This window comes from Trachymyrmex cornetzi, unplaced genomic scaffold (assembly GCF_001594075.2).
Source record: "Trachymyrmex cornetzi isolate Tcor2-1 unplaced genomic scaffold, Tcor1.1 scaffold131, whole genome shotgun sequence".
NCBI classification, from domain to species: Eukaryota; Metazoa; Arthropoda; class Insecta; order Hymenoptera; family Formicidae; genus Trachymyrmex; species Trachymyrmex cornetzi.
Genome location: NW_017295884.1, coordinates 1,653,094 through 1,670,857, shown reverse-complemented (window position 1 = coordinate 1,670,857; position 17,764 = coordinate 1,653,094). Strand labels below are relative to the sequence as shown.

Here is a 17,764-nt window from a genome sequence, read left to right as displayed (position 1 = left end):
ATCCGAGATATTCCTATCCGTTATTTAAAATGGGATACCCTGTATATTGCAATAATATAATATAATTTTTTTGGTAAATATCTAGATCAGGGGACCCCCACAATGACCTTCACCTTGATATATGTTGTCAAAATCATGATCCTGAGTGACCTTCAACAAGTTTTAACCGTCGCTCTTTAGAAAGTTATGAACAAAAAAAGTTCAGCTATATAATACGAGAATTCCCTGCTTTAAAATATGTTTGATAGTCATTCACTGTAGGGGATGCCGTGCCGACGACTGCGACTTTAACATATGTCATCAAGGTCATGACCCTGAAAGATCTCCAACAAATTTTAGGTGGCTTTCATCTTTAACTCTTCGAGAATTCCCTGCTTTAAAATATGTTTGATAGTCATTCACTGTAGGGGATGCCGTGCCGACGATTGCGACTTTAACATATGTCATCAAGGTCATGACCCTGAAAGATCTCCAACAAATTTTAGATGGCTTTCATCTTTATATAATATAATTTTTTTGGTAAATATCTAGATCAGGGGACCCCCACAATGACCTTCACCTTGACATATGTTGTCAAAATCATGATCCTGAGTGACCTTCAACAAGTTTTAGCCGTCGTTCTTTAGAAAGTTATGAACAAAAAAAGTTCAGCTATATAATACGAGAATTCCCTGCTTTAAAATATGTTTGATAGTCATTCACTGTAGGGGATGCCGTGCCGACGATTGCGACTTTAACATATGTCATCAAGGTCATGACCCTGAAAGATCTCCAACAAATTTTAGATGGCTTTCATCTTTAACTCTCACCCCCACTTCCCTCCTACAAAGGGGCGCACGTGTGAGAGTTGAAGGTGAGAGTCGTGCGCCCCTAAAGCGAATTGATAAATTCTTTTGATATCATGTGTGCAGTATATCCACTAGATAATGTAAATATTGATTAAAATTCTTAATTCAGATGTGTGTACTGTGAGTACTCTTTATTTTAAAATTTAAATACTAAAACTTGTTGAAGGTTACTCAGGGTCATGACCTTGACAACATATGTCAAGGTCAAGGTCATTGGGAGACGTCCTCTACAGTGCACGACTATCAAACATATTTTAAAGCAGGGAATTTTCGTGTTATATAACTGAACTTTTTTTGTTCATAACTTTTTATCGAATAACGAGCGACGGCTAAAACTTGTTGAAGGTCATTCAGGGTCATGACCTTGACAACATATGTCAAGGTCAAGGTCATTGGGGGAGGTCCTCTGATCTAGATATTTACCATTTTTTTATTTGATGTGAAAATGTTTTGAAATAAATTAATAATTTAGCAGATGTACGAGAGAATAAACCCGAAATAGTTAATGTTGGCGGAGAGTTAAAAGAACGAACATGTGACTCACTCGTCATGTGCATCGTTACCACGTTAAATCAAGGATTGAGGAATGGTGGTGGAATAGGAGATATTCTGCGAGCACCTTCCAGCGTTGTAAGTACAAAGATATTCATGACACGAGAAGTGTCAATAATGGTAGATTTGCCTCATAAAAATTTGTGTTATATTCCAGGAACCTTTGTTTGTTGCAAGAGTTGTATATGATTTACTATTCTTCTTCATTGTGATAATTATTGTTCTGAATCTCATCTTTGGTGTGATTATTGATACATTTGCGGATCTTAGATCGGAGAAACAACAGAAAGAATTAATTTTGAAAAATACTTGTTTTATTTGTGGTAATTATTTATTGATTTTATAACTTTCACATATTATAAGATATAATATATTTTACGATCTTATATTGAATTATTTTTTTGTTATATAGGCTTGAACAGATCAGCTTTCGATAACAAAACAGTTTCCTTTGAGGAACATATAAAACACGAACATAATATGTGGCATTATCTCTATTTCATTGTCTTGGTGAAAGTAAAGGACCCGACAGAATTCACGGGTCCGGAGTCGTACGTTTACGCAATGGTTAAGGTAATAGTTCATAGAGCTTGAAAAACTTGGGCGATGCTTGTACCTTTAAGCTCTATGTACTTTCACAGGATCGGAATCTGGAATGGTTCCCGAGATTGCGAGCCAAGTCATTAGCGGCGGACGAAGGTGAAGGAGAACAAGTGGAATTAAGGAGTCTGCAGTCACAATTAGAATCTACACAGATGTTAGTTAGATGTCTGTCCCAACAACTTACGGAGCTTCGTGATCAGGTAATAATCACTAATTCTTCAAATTATTTTGAAGACTAACGAAAATATCCAAAAGATTGAGCAATCAAATATGATATTAAATATAAATCATATAATTTTCTTTCTTCCTAATAGATGACGGAGCAACGAAAGCAGAAGCAACGGCTAGGCCTTCTGAATTCTGCTTCTGCAATATTGCATAATATACCCACGTAAATTTAATACATATGTTTTATAGTTTTCTTTTTATTCTGGACGAATCTCAGTTTGATACTCCAAGACAGTACATACGTAAAGATATTCGTGTGTTCTTATCTGGCATTTAAAAATATGAGAACATACCAAGTGGGTAACCTGAGGCATTTTTACGGTTTTGTTCCTAATTTTAATGAAAGTAAAATACGCTTAGGGCATTAAGATAATCCTTTTACTGTAAAGTCTCTTGGTCCAATTTATCGGTCAGTCATTAAGGAACTCGAATACCGTAAATTGCATTGTCTATCGATGTGTGAATATTGTTATGCATATATAGAGAAATTAACCGTATCCATTGATATATTAGAACAGATAAATTACTTAAAACTTCTATTACTAAAACATTGTAAGGTAATATTCTAATGACTTTTAGAATATTTTTGTTTTTATGTGATCACTATATTACGTTTTAGTCTTTGTTATTTTAATATTTATATATATCCAAATGGATATATTAAATGTAGATTATAGTACTGTCTTTACAATTATAAATTTTATATTTTGCATTATTCAAGCCATGGTTGTGTTATGCGAATTTTCTTTTGATAGGTAATAAAGAGTTTTAAAAACTATAAATATATTTCTGAAATTGTACAGATTTTCTGTATTATATGTTTAATTATATATAGTTAGATTTTTCTTTTAGTTCAGAATAATTCCTTTTTTGTTAGAATCACGTTCTTTACGATTATACTAATAATTATTTTCTTACTTTGTGTACAGATGTGATAAAACACATGGAATTAGTTAAAAAATATATTTAGTGAAAGTACATATCTTATTTCGTAATAATAAATAAAACGCTCAAATTTTAATTTCATAAAAATCGTTGAAATTTGTATTCTGCAATATTTAGATTGTTAAATTGTTAATGGAGATATATAAATACGCGGTTAGAAGATATATGCATAATTGAAAGATTAAAGTTTGCATTTGGGATATCAGATTGTTGGTTCAGTTGTTCACGAAGGTGATTATAATCAGGATATTATCAACATAATTAACGAAAACATGGTAATTAATAGGGATCAATGGACTCTATCTAATATGTATAGGAAAAATCTTTTGAATTTTTAGATTTTGGTGGACGAGTTTTAAAATATTGTCCGGCTATTGATTGTTAATGTATAAACGCGCGCGTACGCGATAGTTGATATATTATAAATTTTAATCAAGTTGTGTTACTATATTATGGTATAGATGCATTAATTGAACATTGTATGCTACAGCGCTGTTATTACGGAGTTAAAATTTAACTCCTTTTCAAAATAATACTTGAGATTTTTGTGTCTATATGTGAATATATAATAATATATACGTTTTATTTGTTTTTAATGTAATATCAAATTTAACGCAAAAAAAAAATTGTATATATTTTATTAGATATCATATTTTTCTCTTTCTTTTACGTCAGACTATACTTGTTAAAATCTTTAAATAATATCTATTAAAATATATTACTTTTAATGTTTGTCTCGTACATTTTTACTATATAATATATACACATATGTAGCTACACACATTATGTATGTAGATTACGTTCATATTTACATGTGAATAAATTATGTTCTTTTTTAATGAAGCTATATTTATTATGTGTGCGATATTCTCATATTCATAATATCATAGTTTTTCATATTAAATCTTCTCACAAATTAATATATTAATAATATAGAAAATATTCGTGATAATCGTGTTTTTTTTGTGATAAAAACAGAGTATCGCGTGAGCACGCATACATACTTGATATATAATAAGTTTTATACAGTAATATATTTTGAGTGTATTGTAGATTTTAATATTTAAAAAAAATGAGAATGAGATTTTAATTATAATACTTAGTTTAATTTGATGATGCTATATCTTGTGCTTTCTCGTAATCAGTTTCATGTGAGATTAAAAACGAGCAAATGACAAATATAACATTTAAATATATTTTATAAAAAGATTTTGTGTATATAAGAGACTTAATGATACATATGTGTTAATTTAATTAACTGCGAATTCGAATTTTTTTAGTTTTCTTTCTAATAGAATTGTTTCAAGCAATTGACAAAACTACGATTACTGCATATAAATATATATATATATATATATATTACTTAAATACTTCATTAACGTAAAAATGCATTTGATATTGCTGTACGTTATTGATACGTAATGAATCCGTAATAAAACCAGACATAGTATATAATGTAGAATATTGCACATTAATTAAAAAAAATATGCTTACATATTTTTACTGAATCAAATATTCATATAATTAGACTGTAATTGTAATTATTAAAGTGTAATTACCTTTTCCACTAATGCGGCACTGAAAGCAACTGCAATTTTTATCCATCTGTCTGTCTTGCTTTGCTATTCAATATGTCACCTTTTTTATTTTTTGTAATTTTTAAAATTGAGCATATAATCTAAAAGAATTTCTCACTATGAAAACTAGCCTGAAACTAAACAGAAGGACAATTAGTGTTTCATTTTACTTTATTTAGACTTTATATGAAACAATTGACTATTTATTGTGACTTATATATATATTTTTATATACGCGGCTAATACATGTACATGTAACACGTATTTTTCTTTCGTAGGTCGCATGTTTGTGTAAAATCGGTATGCTTTTCAGACGAAAAGCCAGCTATTGTATAAATGCGCAGTGAACACAATTTCTACAAATGTGAGAATATTGCATGAACACAAAGACGTGTGGCATTTATCGTACTTCCGTTTGAGAAATTAATTTTTCTCACCTCTACGCTTTTTATATATTTATTGTGTATTGCTGTGCTTTGGATTTTGTTCTCATTCAACGTTAGTCGGTTCTGTGATAGTTAAGTAGGTACGGACTTTCATATCTGTTTTGACGAGGTTTCTTCAACGTGGTTATGCTTATCTTATAAATTTTAACATAATCACAATATGATCGAGTGCCTTTTTCTGTGTTATATTGCTAAACATGAATTCAATTCGTTTAGGAACGGTATATAAAGGTAATTCGGTTTGTTAGAAGAGCAGTAAACATTCTCAGACAAAACTCCTGATATGAATTATAATGTATCAATCAAATGTATCAAAAGTTATAATAACAAAAATTCATACAAATTAATATATTAATGAACTACTTTCTGGGAATTTAAAACATAACTTTGATATTAAAAAGACAGAAAAAATTCGATATTATATATAAGGATTGTTCAAAAACTCGCGAGCTAAACACTTTTCTCTCTCGTTGAAACGATGCGAAAAAGAAGAGATGCTCTATCAGCAGTAACTAACTGTCTAGTGTCTGTTTTTTTTTCTATCTGTCTTGCTCAACGAGATGATGGAAAGTGTTTAGCTCGCGAGCTAACTATACTATATATATATATATATGTTTTTTTTTCAAAACGAGATCGTGTGCATGTACATAAAAAGAATTTATCAAGAATAATACGCAATAAAATATAATACAAATTTCTTTGCATTGCATAATTGCATTTATGATAAAAAGATCCTTTCAGAGAAAATGCAAAGAATGACTAGTATTCTTATACTTAGGCCAACACGTTATATTACATTATACTTAGTTAAATGTAAAACGATCTTTCGTGGATTTATTATAAAATCAATGGAAAATCGTAGAAATATTCTCGCACTATTGTACAACCCAAGTACGCGATCTGCGATCTGGTTTTACTGGCTGGCATTTTGGTGAATTGCGTACATTAAATATTTACGACCTAGCATTTATTTTTCATTTCCTTTTTTACTCCAGTATAATAATCAATCATGAGTTTGCCAGTGAATCGGCGCGCCCTATCGTGAAACACTTGGAGAATGGATGTTTGATGTCAGTTTTCAATTGTAGATCTCTCTATTTCTCTCACTTTCGAGAGGGAGAAAGATAATATGAATCAATAACTTCGTCAAGATAAAGGCATCCCGTTCGGCTGACAAAACGTATAACAATAAATCGCGAAGTGCCTTCGGGCACGCGAAGCTCGTTCGTTAAAATACATTCTCTCTTCCTTCGTTTCGGAGCCGCGTAAGATTATTTATCTTATTGTTACTTTACAATAATCCGTAGACTTAGGGTAGACAATTAATTGTGTTCTGTACAAATTCTATCAACGCCGCTATCTATGTACACATGTCGCTATATACCGTTGGTTGTATAATCTCTTACACGTGTAATTTGGCATTCGCGTGAGAGAGGTGACTCGTGTGATTCTCGCTACTTCAAATCCGTGCATCGCGTTCTTGTATGTTAATCTGCTTTATATATGTATAATATATACACATGCCAGGACACTGGCGTTAATAATATTTTTCAAATAAAAGTTAAAAAATCTGTGAAAATCGTGAAAATATAATAGAAAATAATACGCGATATTTTCACGAATCGGAGAAATCACGATTTTTTAATAGAATTCTGTAGTTTTAATAAAAATTCAACAGTTAGTTTATAAAAAACATTTTGAAAAATTAGATGTCTAAATTCTAAAATAAAATATTAAAAAATAATGCTTTATATAATAAAGAATATAAATTAAAGAAATACATATTAGAAAATATATACATGAAATATAGAATATATATTAAAGGATAAAATTGAGGGTAATATGTTGTTGTATTGTAATAAAATAACGACGAAATGTGAGGAGTAGAGCAATGAAAAATCTTGAAACAACTTTCATTATTTATTTGCATAGAGAATATAAAAAGTTTCAAATTAATCGGATAAGAAGTGGATAATCTAAAGACTTCACAGATCTGTTTCTTTAGATCAAATGACAGTCGGTTGTGCGAGCTAATCGCTTATTAGACGTGCTGATCACTCTCTTTAATTCCGACGTACATGTATATGTGTGTATGTATGTGTGTGTGTGTGTGTGTGTGTGTGTGTGTGTGTGTGTGTGCGCGCGCGCGCGCGTGTGTGTATAATATGTATATATATGCATACGATTCGATCAGAGAACGGTAAACTCTGGCTCGTTAGCTCTCCATTCGCACCGCGCGAATAAGATTAGATCATATATTGTAGAGAAAAATATAACAGAGATCAGTTAAAATTTCCTCAGGGTATTTATCCCCTGCATCGCGCGACGCGTCCTTTCTCGCATCCTAAAATATTTCTCTCGTGATAATTATGCAGCGGGGGATTAACGAGCCAGCCCGCAAAATCTCGACTGCCGATCGAGGGAGAGTGCCGGAATGTGCCATCTTCTTAAAACATCTCACATCGAGCGACCGTAAAACGAGGACCGGCGTGAGTCCTTACCGTTTATGTACACGTGAGATAATAACGTGGGCTTCGCGGTTTTCGATTAACAGGAACAGTGTGTGCATTAACGCGAGCTTCCTCGAGCTTAACAGTCTCAACAGTTGAACGGGCGCGCGAGTAAGATCGCGAACACGAGGACGAGGACGTGGGCCGTTCCCCGCGGCTCAGCCTTACTCGAGGAGCGCACGTGCCAGTTCGGGGCTGGCGATGGTCCGCTTTTGCGAGTGTTGGCGATCACTGTCTGACTTCGCCATCTCATCGTATACTGCGGGGCTGTCCTCCCAAGGGCCTGCAGTCTGAAAATAAGCAAATCAAATTTTACCCCTATGCGCTGATAACATCTCTCATTCATAAGCTCAAAGCTTTGTTCTTTTTTTAACATTACATGATTTATTTGAAACTGCTTATATTTTTCAATGTGAAGACGTTGGCTATGATTTTTGTATATTTCAAAATATCTTTTCTGTAAATGTAATTTGATATATTAAAAGTTGAAGATGATGACTGACGATTATATAAGGATGATGATAATAATAATTTTATTGAAGTATGAGTAAAATGAATTATATAAAAGTATAGAGAACTGCACACCTCAGGTGAGGTGAAATTTTTACATTAGCAATAATACTGCTTACAAAACTAAACTTTTTAAATTTGTGTCAAACTTCAAATACTTTTCTTGAATTATTATTTATTTTGTCTTAGAGTTGTTTCAAAGTAATTAATTTTCAATTCAATAATTAATTTTGTTAGTTAATATATATTCAATAGTTATAATTTCATGTAGATGATAATATAATTTTATAGACAATGTAAATCAATGTGTATTTAAAAGCAATTTGACATTAGGTTTTGGTATAGATAGCGATACTCCTTGTATTTTTCTCTTCTAATTTCTCAGATTTATTCCAAATAGAACTATTATACCTTGCAGTACTAATAAAAGTGATAAAAACAATAAATAAGGAGTAATAAAAGCCTTTTGGAGGCAACTCAAGATCTTATTGAGCGAATTAATATATCACATGTATAATTCGAACTTAATTTATTTATTTAGTACAATTAAAATATATTTATACCAAATGATAAAAATGACTATAATTTTTCTATTCAAATGCCAATTGATTACTGCCAGAGTCATTGAGAAAGTACTCATAAAGAAGCTGCTGTTAAGCATATTTTACTTCATATCACGCAGATTATGGAATAAAGGAAGTAATGTGCCGCGATTAAGATTGCCGTAAGGCGAGATGAATGATGGCCGATTGTTAATCAGTGGATAATTTCTTCGTGCGAGACGACAGTAACGGATCACGCGAGCATCAATCCACCGTGGTTTTATGTAGTACATACGGAGCATGAATTCGATCGCGTACACCAGTAAAACGCTGTTATATTTCAGCCAACCGAGTCATAATCTCCTTCGTCGAAACTGTCGCGGAACTGTCGTTAAACGTACCTAATAGACAAGATCACGGCAGAACTTTCGTCAGGTTAATCGGCGAAAGCGACCATCAGGGTAAGAAACTCACCTAACCACTACGGTATTCATCTTCCACGGCATGGTGAAATTCTTGTGCGTGTCTCTCGAGCAGAACGTGTGCAATCTATTTCCGGCGGGGTCGCCGTTCTTCCTGTACTCGTGTATCGTCAGGTTCCACGCCGTGCAGGGCCCTAAAATAGAAGAAACGTTGTATAAAGCGGACAGCGTCGCAAACCACGATATTATCCTATTTTTATATAAAAGTTCAAATATCTTTTGTAATATTTATTGTAAAAAAAATAAATACTTTTATTATATAATAGGAACCCAAGCAATCGATCGAGTCTATTAAAAATTTCGTTCACTTATTAGCCTCAATATAAGATTAATTTTAATCTTGGTTCAATTTATCCTTTATCTTTTTCTAGTTTTAAGAATTAAAAAAAATAATAAGTTAAACTAAAATTAAAGTTAATCTTACATTGGTGAAATCGAGTTAACCGTTTTTTAGATATCATCATCGTGCCTCCAGTCAACTCGATGGCTCGAGTAAAGAGACACGGTGTCTTTTAGTCTTTAGCGCCAAGTACGGGCATAACGTGAATGTGTGTTTGTGAATATATCGTAATATATACAAATAAATCATAGATATTACGGATATTACAAGTCCTTATGCGGTGTATAAGTAGAAAGAGCATTACGAGACGTGTCATAATTTAATCTCTAACTACTCACCGAAGAAGAATCTCTGTTCTAAATTAATTTGTATCAGATTAAATACCTTCCTCGAATTTATATTTTTTGGATTAGATTGAGTTATTTTAAAGTAATTTTCGATAATTAATCTCGCTATTTATACGCATATTAATAATTCGTAACAATTGTGCGAGTAAATATTATTTCTTTCTCATATATTTTCTATACAAGAATTTTTTTTCCACAGAGAGCAATATGCATGCATGAGAGGGTTAATAGTTTTGTTTATTGTGAGGATTCTTGTTGTCTATATGAAAAGCTATGGCAAACCTTTCATAGCCAGAAACTGCACCATTCGAAGATGAAATTTCGTAAAAAGTGTAACTAGGAGGAGAGAATACAGAAAGAAAGAAGTACGGTGGCAGCCACGGTGATATCGCGGCTTGGGAGGTATATTAAAACCATTTCCGGTGCCGGCGTTTGCCGGGCTTTGGTTACGATTCCAACTCTACTTATAATGTTCCGTAAGATGGCGAGGAGAAAGAAAATGAAAAAGCTATGGAGTGAAAGCAGAAATGAGAAGATGAAAGAAACGGGAAGACAACGACGTTTCTATGGTGAAGTTGCGGATGGAATGTCTCGTCACCGAAGTAATTCGATTCGCGGCGGTTCATAAAATCATAAAACGGGAATGGTTTCATAGAAATGCACGAAGCCTCATTAATTCATTCAATAATTCATTCGTTACTTATTGCTACGCTCCTTTAGTGAATAAATGCGCGCGCCGTAATTGTATCCAAGATGTTGACATAAGAAGACGGAGCATATGGAATGGAAATTTTTCTTTTTTTCAATCGAATTTCATCCGCGTAATCTATCCGCATAAATCAAAGCTTCTTGTTCGAGTTCAATATTCCATCATTCATATATATTGAACCAATAAAACCCCATTTTCTTGAAACATTGCACAGGATATTCTCCGCATCCAATAAATGATATTTCCCTGTACGAACATACAGATCACAATTCATTGTGCTATCATGTATGTATACATACATCCCGTTGCATCGATCGATCGCCGTATACAAGCGTTTTAAGAGAAAACAGGAAAAATTGAAATAGAGCAAGAATACTATTGAAATAAATAAATAAAACGTTTGAAATCATCATATCGAATAATAATATCGCGCAGTAAAAAATCGATACCATTGAGTGATCAGTTTCGGAGGGGATGATGGCGTCGTACAGTCGCAGAAATAAAAGTAAATTCAGCCATGAATGCAGCTATTCTTACATCACAGAGAACAATATTTTTCATGCAGCATTTCATCCGAGAGGAACAATCGTAATATTCCTAGGCACGAATATAAGCGATAGATAGTCGCCTTTGTCGTTCTCGTAAGATGACGATTTACGTACCGCAGAAATGGGAAAGGCGGAAAGGCGACGAAGGTGGAAAAGGGAGAAAAAGAGAGAGAATGATGCAAAAAATAAGGATGAGAGAGAGAGAGAGGGGGGGGAGGGTTTCTACACGGTAAAGCTTTAGTTTCCGTTGTCGTGGTAAATCTGATGGTCTCTTTAATCTCGCGACCCACTGCCATTCGTTCCGCGCCCACGCTCCTCTGTCTCTTCGGTCGGCCGCGACGTTCTCTCACCCTCCGACTTATTCTTCCTCAACTTTCACCCCTTTCGTTCGCCACGGCGACGGCGGCAGCGACGGCGGCGGCGGAGCCAATGGCGCGGATAGAAATTCCGGCGGTCTCGGAAGAAAAGCAATCGAGAGAAGATTTCGCCGTGTCGTCGCCAGAGACGAGGCGCGTCGTGTGTAGGATGATCTATCTCTGTTTTCTCTCGAGCTCCGCGACTGGGGTCGAAATAGAATTTTGCGGATAGAATTCTTGAGAATAGAATTCTACTGCGAGACGCAGACTAGAATTTTGTGCTTATCGAGATAAGAGCTGAAGGCAATAGCGGGGGGAACGTCGTTAAGGATAACAACAACTTGAAAAGAATGTTGCCTCAATATAATAATCTCACGGCAATAAAATATCGAAGCGACACTATCTTAGCTTGAACATTGGTTTCTTTTAATATTTTTGAATCCTCTGAAGGGACCTTGTCGATAAAAAGAGGATTAATACGATGATTGACTTTCAAAATAATAAAAGATTTAAATATATCTATAGTTACAGTTTCGGAATGTAATCACTTGTAAAATATGTATAACAAGTGACGCTGTTAAGTCGAAACAATTTTAACAAGAATATCAACAGGTTCGTTACAATAAAAAATTAATTGCGTTATAGTAACGATTCTTAATGTTCAAGATCTATGAAAGATACGCCGCTTCGGAACGCAGTTGCTTTTTGTTTTCTTTTAATGCCGCTCGAAGATAAATCGCTCGAATGTTCTCTAGAGAGACGTAGATAGGTACTCTTAGATAAATCATTTTCGTGCTATTAAACTGCTCGCAGCTCTTCTTTCAAGATATAAAACTGCGAGCTAACGAATTCCAAGAATAACTTACATTTCTTTGATTTGAAGTAAAAAAATGTTAGCACACGTAATTATTATGCCTAATTAAATCAAATATTCTTACACAAAATTATGCAAAAAAATTGTGTAAAGTAAATAAATATACCTTATCAGATTAGAGCTTCGATCTAGAGTCAAGGGTTCACATGAATAATATTTTAAATATATTTATGATATTTAAATATATTCTTTTAAATTTATTTAAATATATTTAAGATATTGTGGAAATATTGTGTAAGTACCAAAGTTTTATTGGAATAACTTCTGCGAGTGAGAAGATATAGACACAAGGTCTACTCACGGCTCTGAGTGGACTTGACTTCGATGACGAGTTGCCGGTCGATCGGTGAATCCAGGATCCAGGTACACTTCTGCTGGTAATACTGATTCAGCTTGAGCCCGGCGCTCGCCAGATCACCGCCATTGACCTCGCCTTCCGGCTCGGCCGTTGTGTGATCACCGCAGTAAGTGTCATTGATAAACTTGTAGGCCGCGTGGAAATTGAGGCCCGCTCTCGACGACCTCGACCACTCGATGTAGACCGGAGTCCAGCTACGAATGCCTACCGGAAGCCAATCCTGCGCGATAATAGATCCCGTTAGACGGATGAAATGAGGGCCGAGAGATACGATGTGGAAAATGGTGAGCAATTTAGACAGAATAAAAAAAGCGTGGACTAAAATAACCCTTGGTTGAGAAATTGAAAATAATATCGATAAAAAAAACCGAGATAAAATACGGTACACATAACCCTTGGTATACATGATTGGATCGTTTCTTTTTTTTTTTTTTTTAATACTAGAAACACCAAGTAATAGTTATAACACTTATATACAATTTTTTAAGAGAGAGTATAAACCACTAGCTAAAATATTATTCCACAGATTATCTGATTTTATTTGATTTCATGCAATTTTATCTCATTACAAATAATTTTCTTCACTACATATGAAGTCCTTTGGTAACATAAACGATTTTATCTAATATTACACAATGATTTCTCGTGATTGTATATGTAATTATCGGATTATACATAGGAATTTTATATGACTTTATGATGATTTCGGGGACCCACGATTATAATTAGTGATTACCCCCTCGATTTTTTAAATATACAATCTTGCATTTTCTAAAGATACTACTTTCTAAAGATGTTAATAACAGGTACGTAAAAATCATTTAATTTTTGTAATTTTTGTAAAAGTGATGAAAATTAACCAGGTATCGACCTATCGTGTGTAATAAAGGGCTGGAAAATCATCGTATATACTAAGAGATAATAGTAATAATATAATAAATTTAAGATATTAATCGCAATTGTGGAAGAAGCGATATCGCTGGCTTATTTACAATTGTGCAATACGCTTAATTATCAATCGCGGATTTCGGATTTAATCCTATACTGTTAAATTACACAGATTTAGCTTGTTGTTTGCATGATAGCACCAATGTGTCGGAATAACGATCATTTGAATATGAAATGATGCTCCCACGAATCGAAATCGTATTACCGTTTATAGACTCACCCTAACGATTACACTCGATCAGGTGTAATCTGATAATACGTCTATTAATAATCATCATGTGGACAGAGTCAAAGTCAGATCAGTTGTGAGGTATATGCGCGAGATTGGTCGCAAATGCATTTTGCATTGAATAAATTACTTAGCGTTGACAATTTTCTGTTAAACATTTTTCCAGTTAAATATAAATTTCAAAGAGTGGTCCGAAGCATGAGCGCGTGCCACTTTTTCATTTCGTTTTCACAGTGGTACATACATTCGTTGTGACAATCACATATTAAATTTACTAAAATAATAACGCAGATGACTACACAATAAATTAAAAATTTTTATCCATATTAATTACATCACAACATTGTGGTAAATGTTGAAACCATATTAATGAAACCGATATACATTTCATGCGAGCGTTAATAACGTAGTATATATTACATTAAATTAATTTTCAGCAAATAATCCATTCACAATCTTCCCGCACAGAGACTCACTTTACGATGATTAATTCGTCGGTAATAGTAAAAATATATTTCAAATTTTCAAGAAAGTCCAGCACGTAATGAATTTTCTTTCTGAGAAAAAAAAAGAACTATCTCGCTGAGAGAAACAATATGATAAGTATAAGGAACCATTCGCAGAAAATTGCGTATCGCAAGCGATATATTTTAACGATATCGCCGTTACAATGTACGTTTTCGCGTGACAATGCGGAGGATATAAAAGTTGCGGTAATAACGATAGCTTTTATCTCGCCGCATTCAAGAAGTGGAAGTGCTCGTGGAAGCGGCTGCTTCATCGAGGGCGTCAAGACGCTCATTCGATGCGGGGGCCACGGAATAAAGTTTTTCTGTAGTTCGCGCGCTTACCTGGTAATTCCCACAGAGACAGGTGACAATGTGTCCGGTCTCGGAGACGAGCAGGAGGTGGTCCATGCTCTCCAGAGACTTGCTGACGCAGTGGCAGCCGCTGTCGCCGCACTTGGTCTCGCACGGGTTGTTTGGCGTTTGCTTCGTGCTACCCTTCACCTGCAAACAGAGGCATCAGCGTTCCAAAAAGTGCAAGTAAAAATCTGTACGGGCGGAATGAAGGAAGCAGGCTAAAAGAATGGTAAAAACGCGGTTAATTAATTATCGAGAGATATGCCATACGTGCAGTTTTCAGTTAATTGTTCGCTGTCTCTCCCGTAACTGACAAGAGACTGACAAGAGACAAGATATCGCAACTGTCCAGAATCGATTTGGTTCTCCTCGATATGCTGTTTAACATAAAAATTTAAGAAACATATTTTTTTATAAAAATTCAATAAATAATAACGGTTCCAATAATTAAAAAAATTAAACAATACAATATAGGGCTAAGAACCAACTCGGAATAATGTATGAGTAACAATATTATTGTAAGCAATATATAAAAACGTACAGGTGTTTCGACCTCTATCGGGTCCTTCTCAATGTTGAAAAATATACTCGCATGTTGGAAATAATAATTATGGCATGGTACGGCCTAGATTCAATCGGCTTCCTATCAGAACTTGTATGTTAGTCTATTCCAGAACTTGTATGTTAGTCTATTCTAGAAGGATTACATCTCAGAGTTCGACAGTATTAAGATCCATTTGATATCTTTGTATGATATAATTACTTTCAGTACTTAATTTATATTTTTTAAATTATTTTAAACTTTGGAATAATCACAGCAGTTGTAAAAAGAATATAAGGGATGTATGCATCTTTATTACATTAATTTTCACTGGACGAACCTATTGTAAATTTGAGAGGAAGCTTACGGTATTATAGACTTCATACGATTATGTGACTTCTGGAATAGACTAACATACAAGTTCTGATGGAAAGCCGATTGAATCTAGGCCGTATCATGCCATAATTATTATTTCCAATACGCGAGTACAAATGCGCTTTTTATATATTGAACATTTTGCGTAGTTACCAGTAACATTTAAATTTATTTTTTAACATTGAGAAAGACCCGATAGGGATCGAAACGTCTGTACGTTTTTATATTGCTTACAATAATATTGTTAGTCACACATCATTCTGGTTCTTAGCCCTATTGTATTGTTTAATATTTTTTTATATATCCCTATTTTGAGATTTAAGAGTTGAAACTATTTCTCAAAGTTAACGCTTGTATAATACTTTTGAAGCTTCCGTGTATAATATTCTCTTCAAAGAAATCACAAGGTTTGCGAGTTCTCTGTGTCTTGATACATCGTTAAATGCTTTTAATTATGTATCAAGGCACAGAGATAATCCACAAACCTCGTAACTTCTCAACGTTTATATTTGATTCTAGTAATTATTTGATAAGATATATAAAAAAATGTTTTAGATGATCCTTTTATAGTAAATACTTTTTATACATACAATTATATAGTAAAATCTCACTTTTTTGAGTGAGATTTCATTCCTTTAAAGTGAAAATTCATTCTAAAAAGAATGGAAATTGTCACTCTTTGTTAAGAAGTGAAGTATATTCACTTTTTTCAAGAGTGGTTGCATTTTCAATCTCTTAGAGTAAAATTTCACACTGCAAGTAGTTTAGAGTATAATACCTTTTTTTATATATGTTATAATTGTATATTTAAAGTTTCCAAAAATCTAAATTTCCATATATGTATGTATACATCGTGAAAGGATGAGTTATGTAAGAGCACGTAAGAGATTAAAGTTGCACGATTTTCCCGGCGACGGGTTCGCAACACAGATGCGACGTTCGTATCGTTCAGCGTGGGATTACAGTTGGTATGTTTCCACCAGGAATTCAATTGTTACACTTTATCGTTCTCGCAAAAGTTACTGAAACCGTGGTCGCGCCTTCGGAACCGCGTCTGATCCCGCGGAATATTATTTCTACGAGGATTAAAGGCTCGCGCTGTGAGTACAGGTAGAAAGTTTTAGATTTCGAATTCTAAAACTCGCTCGTGCGGTATGCACGAGAGTTTTTCCTTTTAAATATATAATAAAAAAAGGCTGAAGTAATTCAAATAAAACAAAATATAATCAGAAGAGTTAGAAGCCAAAACAAACAAATTTTAATATACATATGATACAGTTGACATTACGTAAAATAAAAGTAAAAACAAAATAAAAATATATCTACATCAAACTAACGTTTCGACCATCTTTGGGTCATTTTCAAAATTATAAACAAGTATGTATATAAAAGTGATTGACTACGATAGATTTTCCTATTAAGTTAATTTAACAAGCAAGAATTCTTGTTTACGAGAGACGCTGCGTTTAAAACTGAATAAGTTGACAAGGATTTAATTCCTAGTCGATTAAACGGACGACAGAGTTTAGACATTTCGTCGAGAAACTCACGGTAATGACCACCGATTGGTTGGGCGCCGGTATAAAGTGCTGCCTGCACTTCACTGGGCCTTCCATGGCGAACAGCCGATGCGGTTCCGGATGCACCACCGAACCTTCCACCGGCGACGTCAATCCATAATATTCGACGTCACACACGCTGGCGGGCTGCTGAGTGCCACCCTCACGTTCTGGAGCATCAGATGAAAATGTTACATGTAAAAGCGTCGAAAGAAATTACCTCAATTAAGAGAAATAATTCTATTTTCGAATCTTATTACTTAAAAATATTAGTACACAAATTTTTGCAATTACATTTTTTCAGTTTTATGAACTGCTTGCCGATTCAATTTCCAATTGAAATCGTAAACAAGAACAGATGTCATAACTGGCATAACACTCAAAACTCAGGCAGGAGCTTGCATAATGCTTACATGGAGAGAATTTTTTCTTAGAATTTATCCTGAAAATATGACAGTCGTGGGACAACAATGT

At 33.9% G+C, this 17,764-nt stretch overlaps 2 protein-coding genes across 5 annotated transcripts in view; one reads left to right on the top strand and one right to left on the bottom strand.

The window, feature by feature from the left end:
• Nucleotides 1-2,790, top strand: part of LOC108770737 (Inositol 1,4,5,-trisphosphate receptor) — a 73,500-nt gene extending 70,710 nt beyond the window's left edge. The window contains exons 43-47 of the mRNA XM_018522440.1: nt 1,321-1,478; nt 1,558-1,723; nt 1,813-1,973; nt 2,042-2,203; nt 2,318-2,790. Of these exons, the coding sequence (XP_018377942.1) occupies nt 1,321-1,478; nt 1,558-1,723; nt 1,813-1,973; nt 2,042-2,203; nt 2,318-2,398 (728 nt within the window). The 3' untranslated portion in view covers nt 2,399-2,790. The remainder of the gene's footprint in view (nt 1-1,320; nt 1,479-1,557; nt 1,724-1,812; nt 1,974-2,041; nt 2,204-2,317) is intronic.
• Nucleotides 2,791-7,040: 4,250 nt separating this feature from the next.
• The window catches only part of LOC108770740 (uncharacterized), a 310,951-nt gene continuing 300,227 nt past the window's right edge, over nt 7,041-17,764 (bottom strand). For all 4 annotated transcript variants that reach the window (XM_018522448.1, XM_018522447.1, XM_018522446.1 and 1 more), the window contains 5 exons: nt 17,282-17,460; nt 14,804-14,962; nt 12,719-12,995; nt 9,236-9,377; nt 7,041-7,999 (listed from right to left, as the gene is read on the bottom strand). In XM_018522448.1, the coding sequence (XP_018377950.1) occupies nt 7,798-7,999; nt 9,236-9,377; nt 12,719-12,995; nt 14,804-14,962; nt 17,282-17,460 (959 nt within the window). In that variant the 3' untranslated portion in view covers nt 7,041-7,797. The remainder of the gene's footprint in view (nt 8,000-9,235; nt 9,378-12,718; nt 12,996-14,803; nt 14,963-17,281; nt 17,461-17,764) is intronic.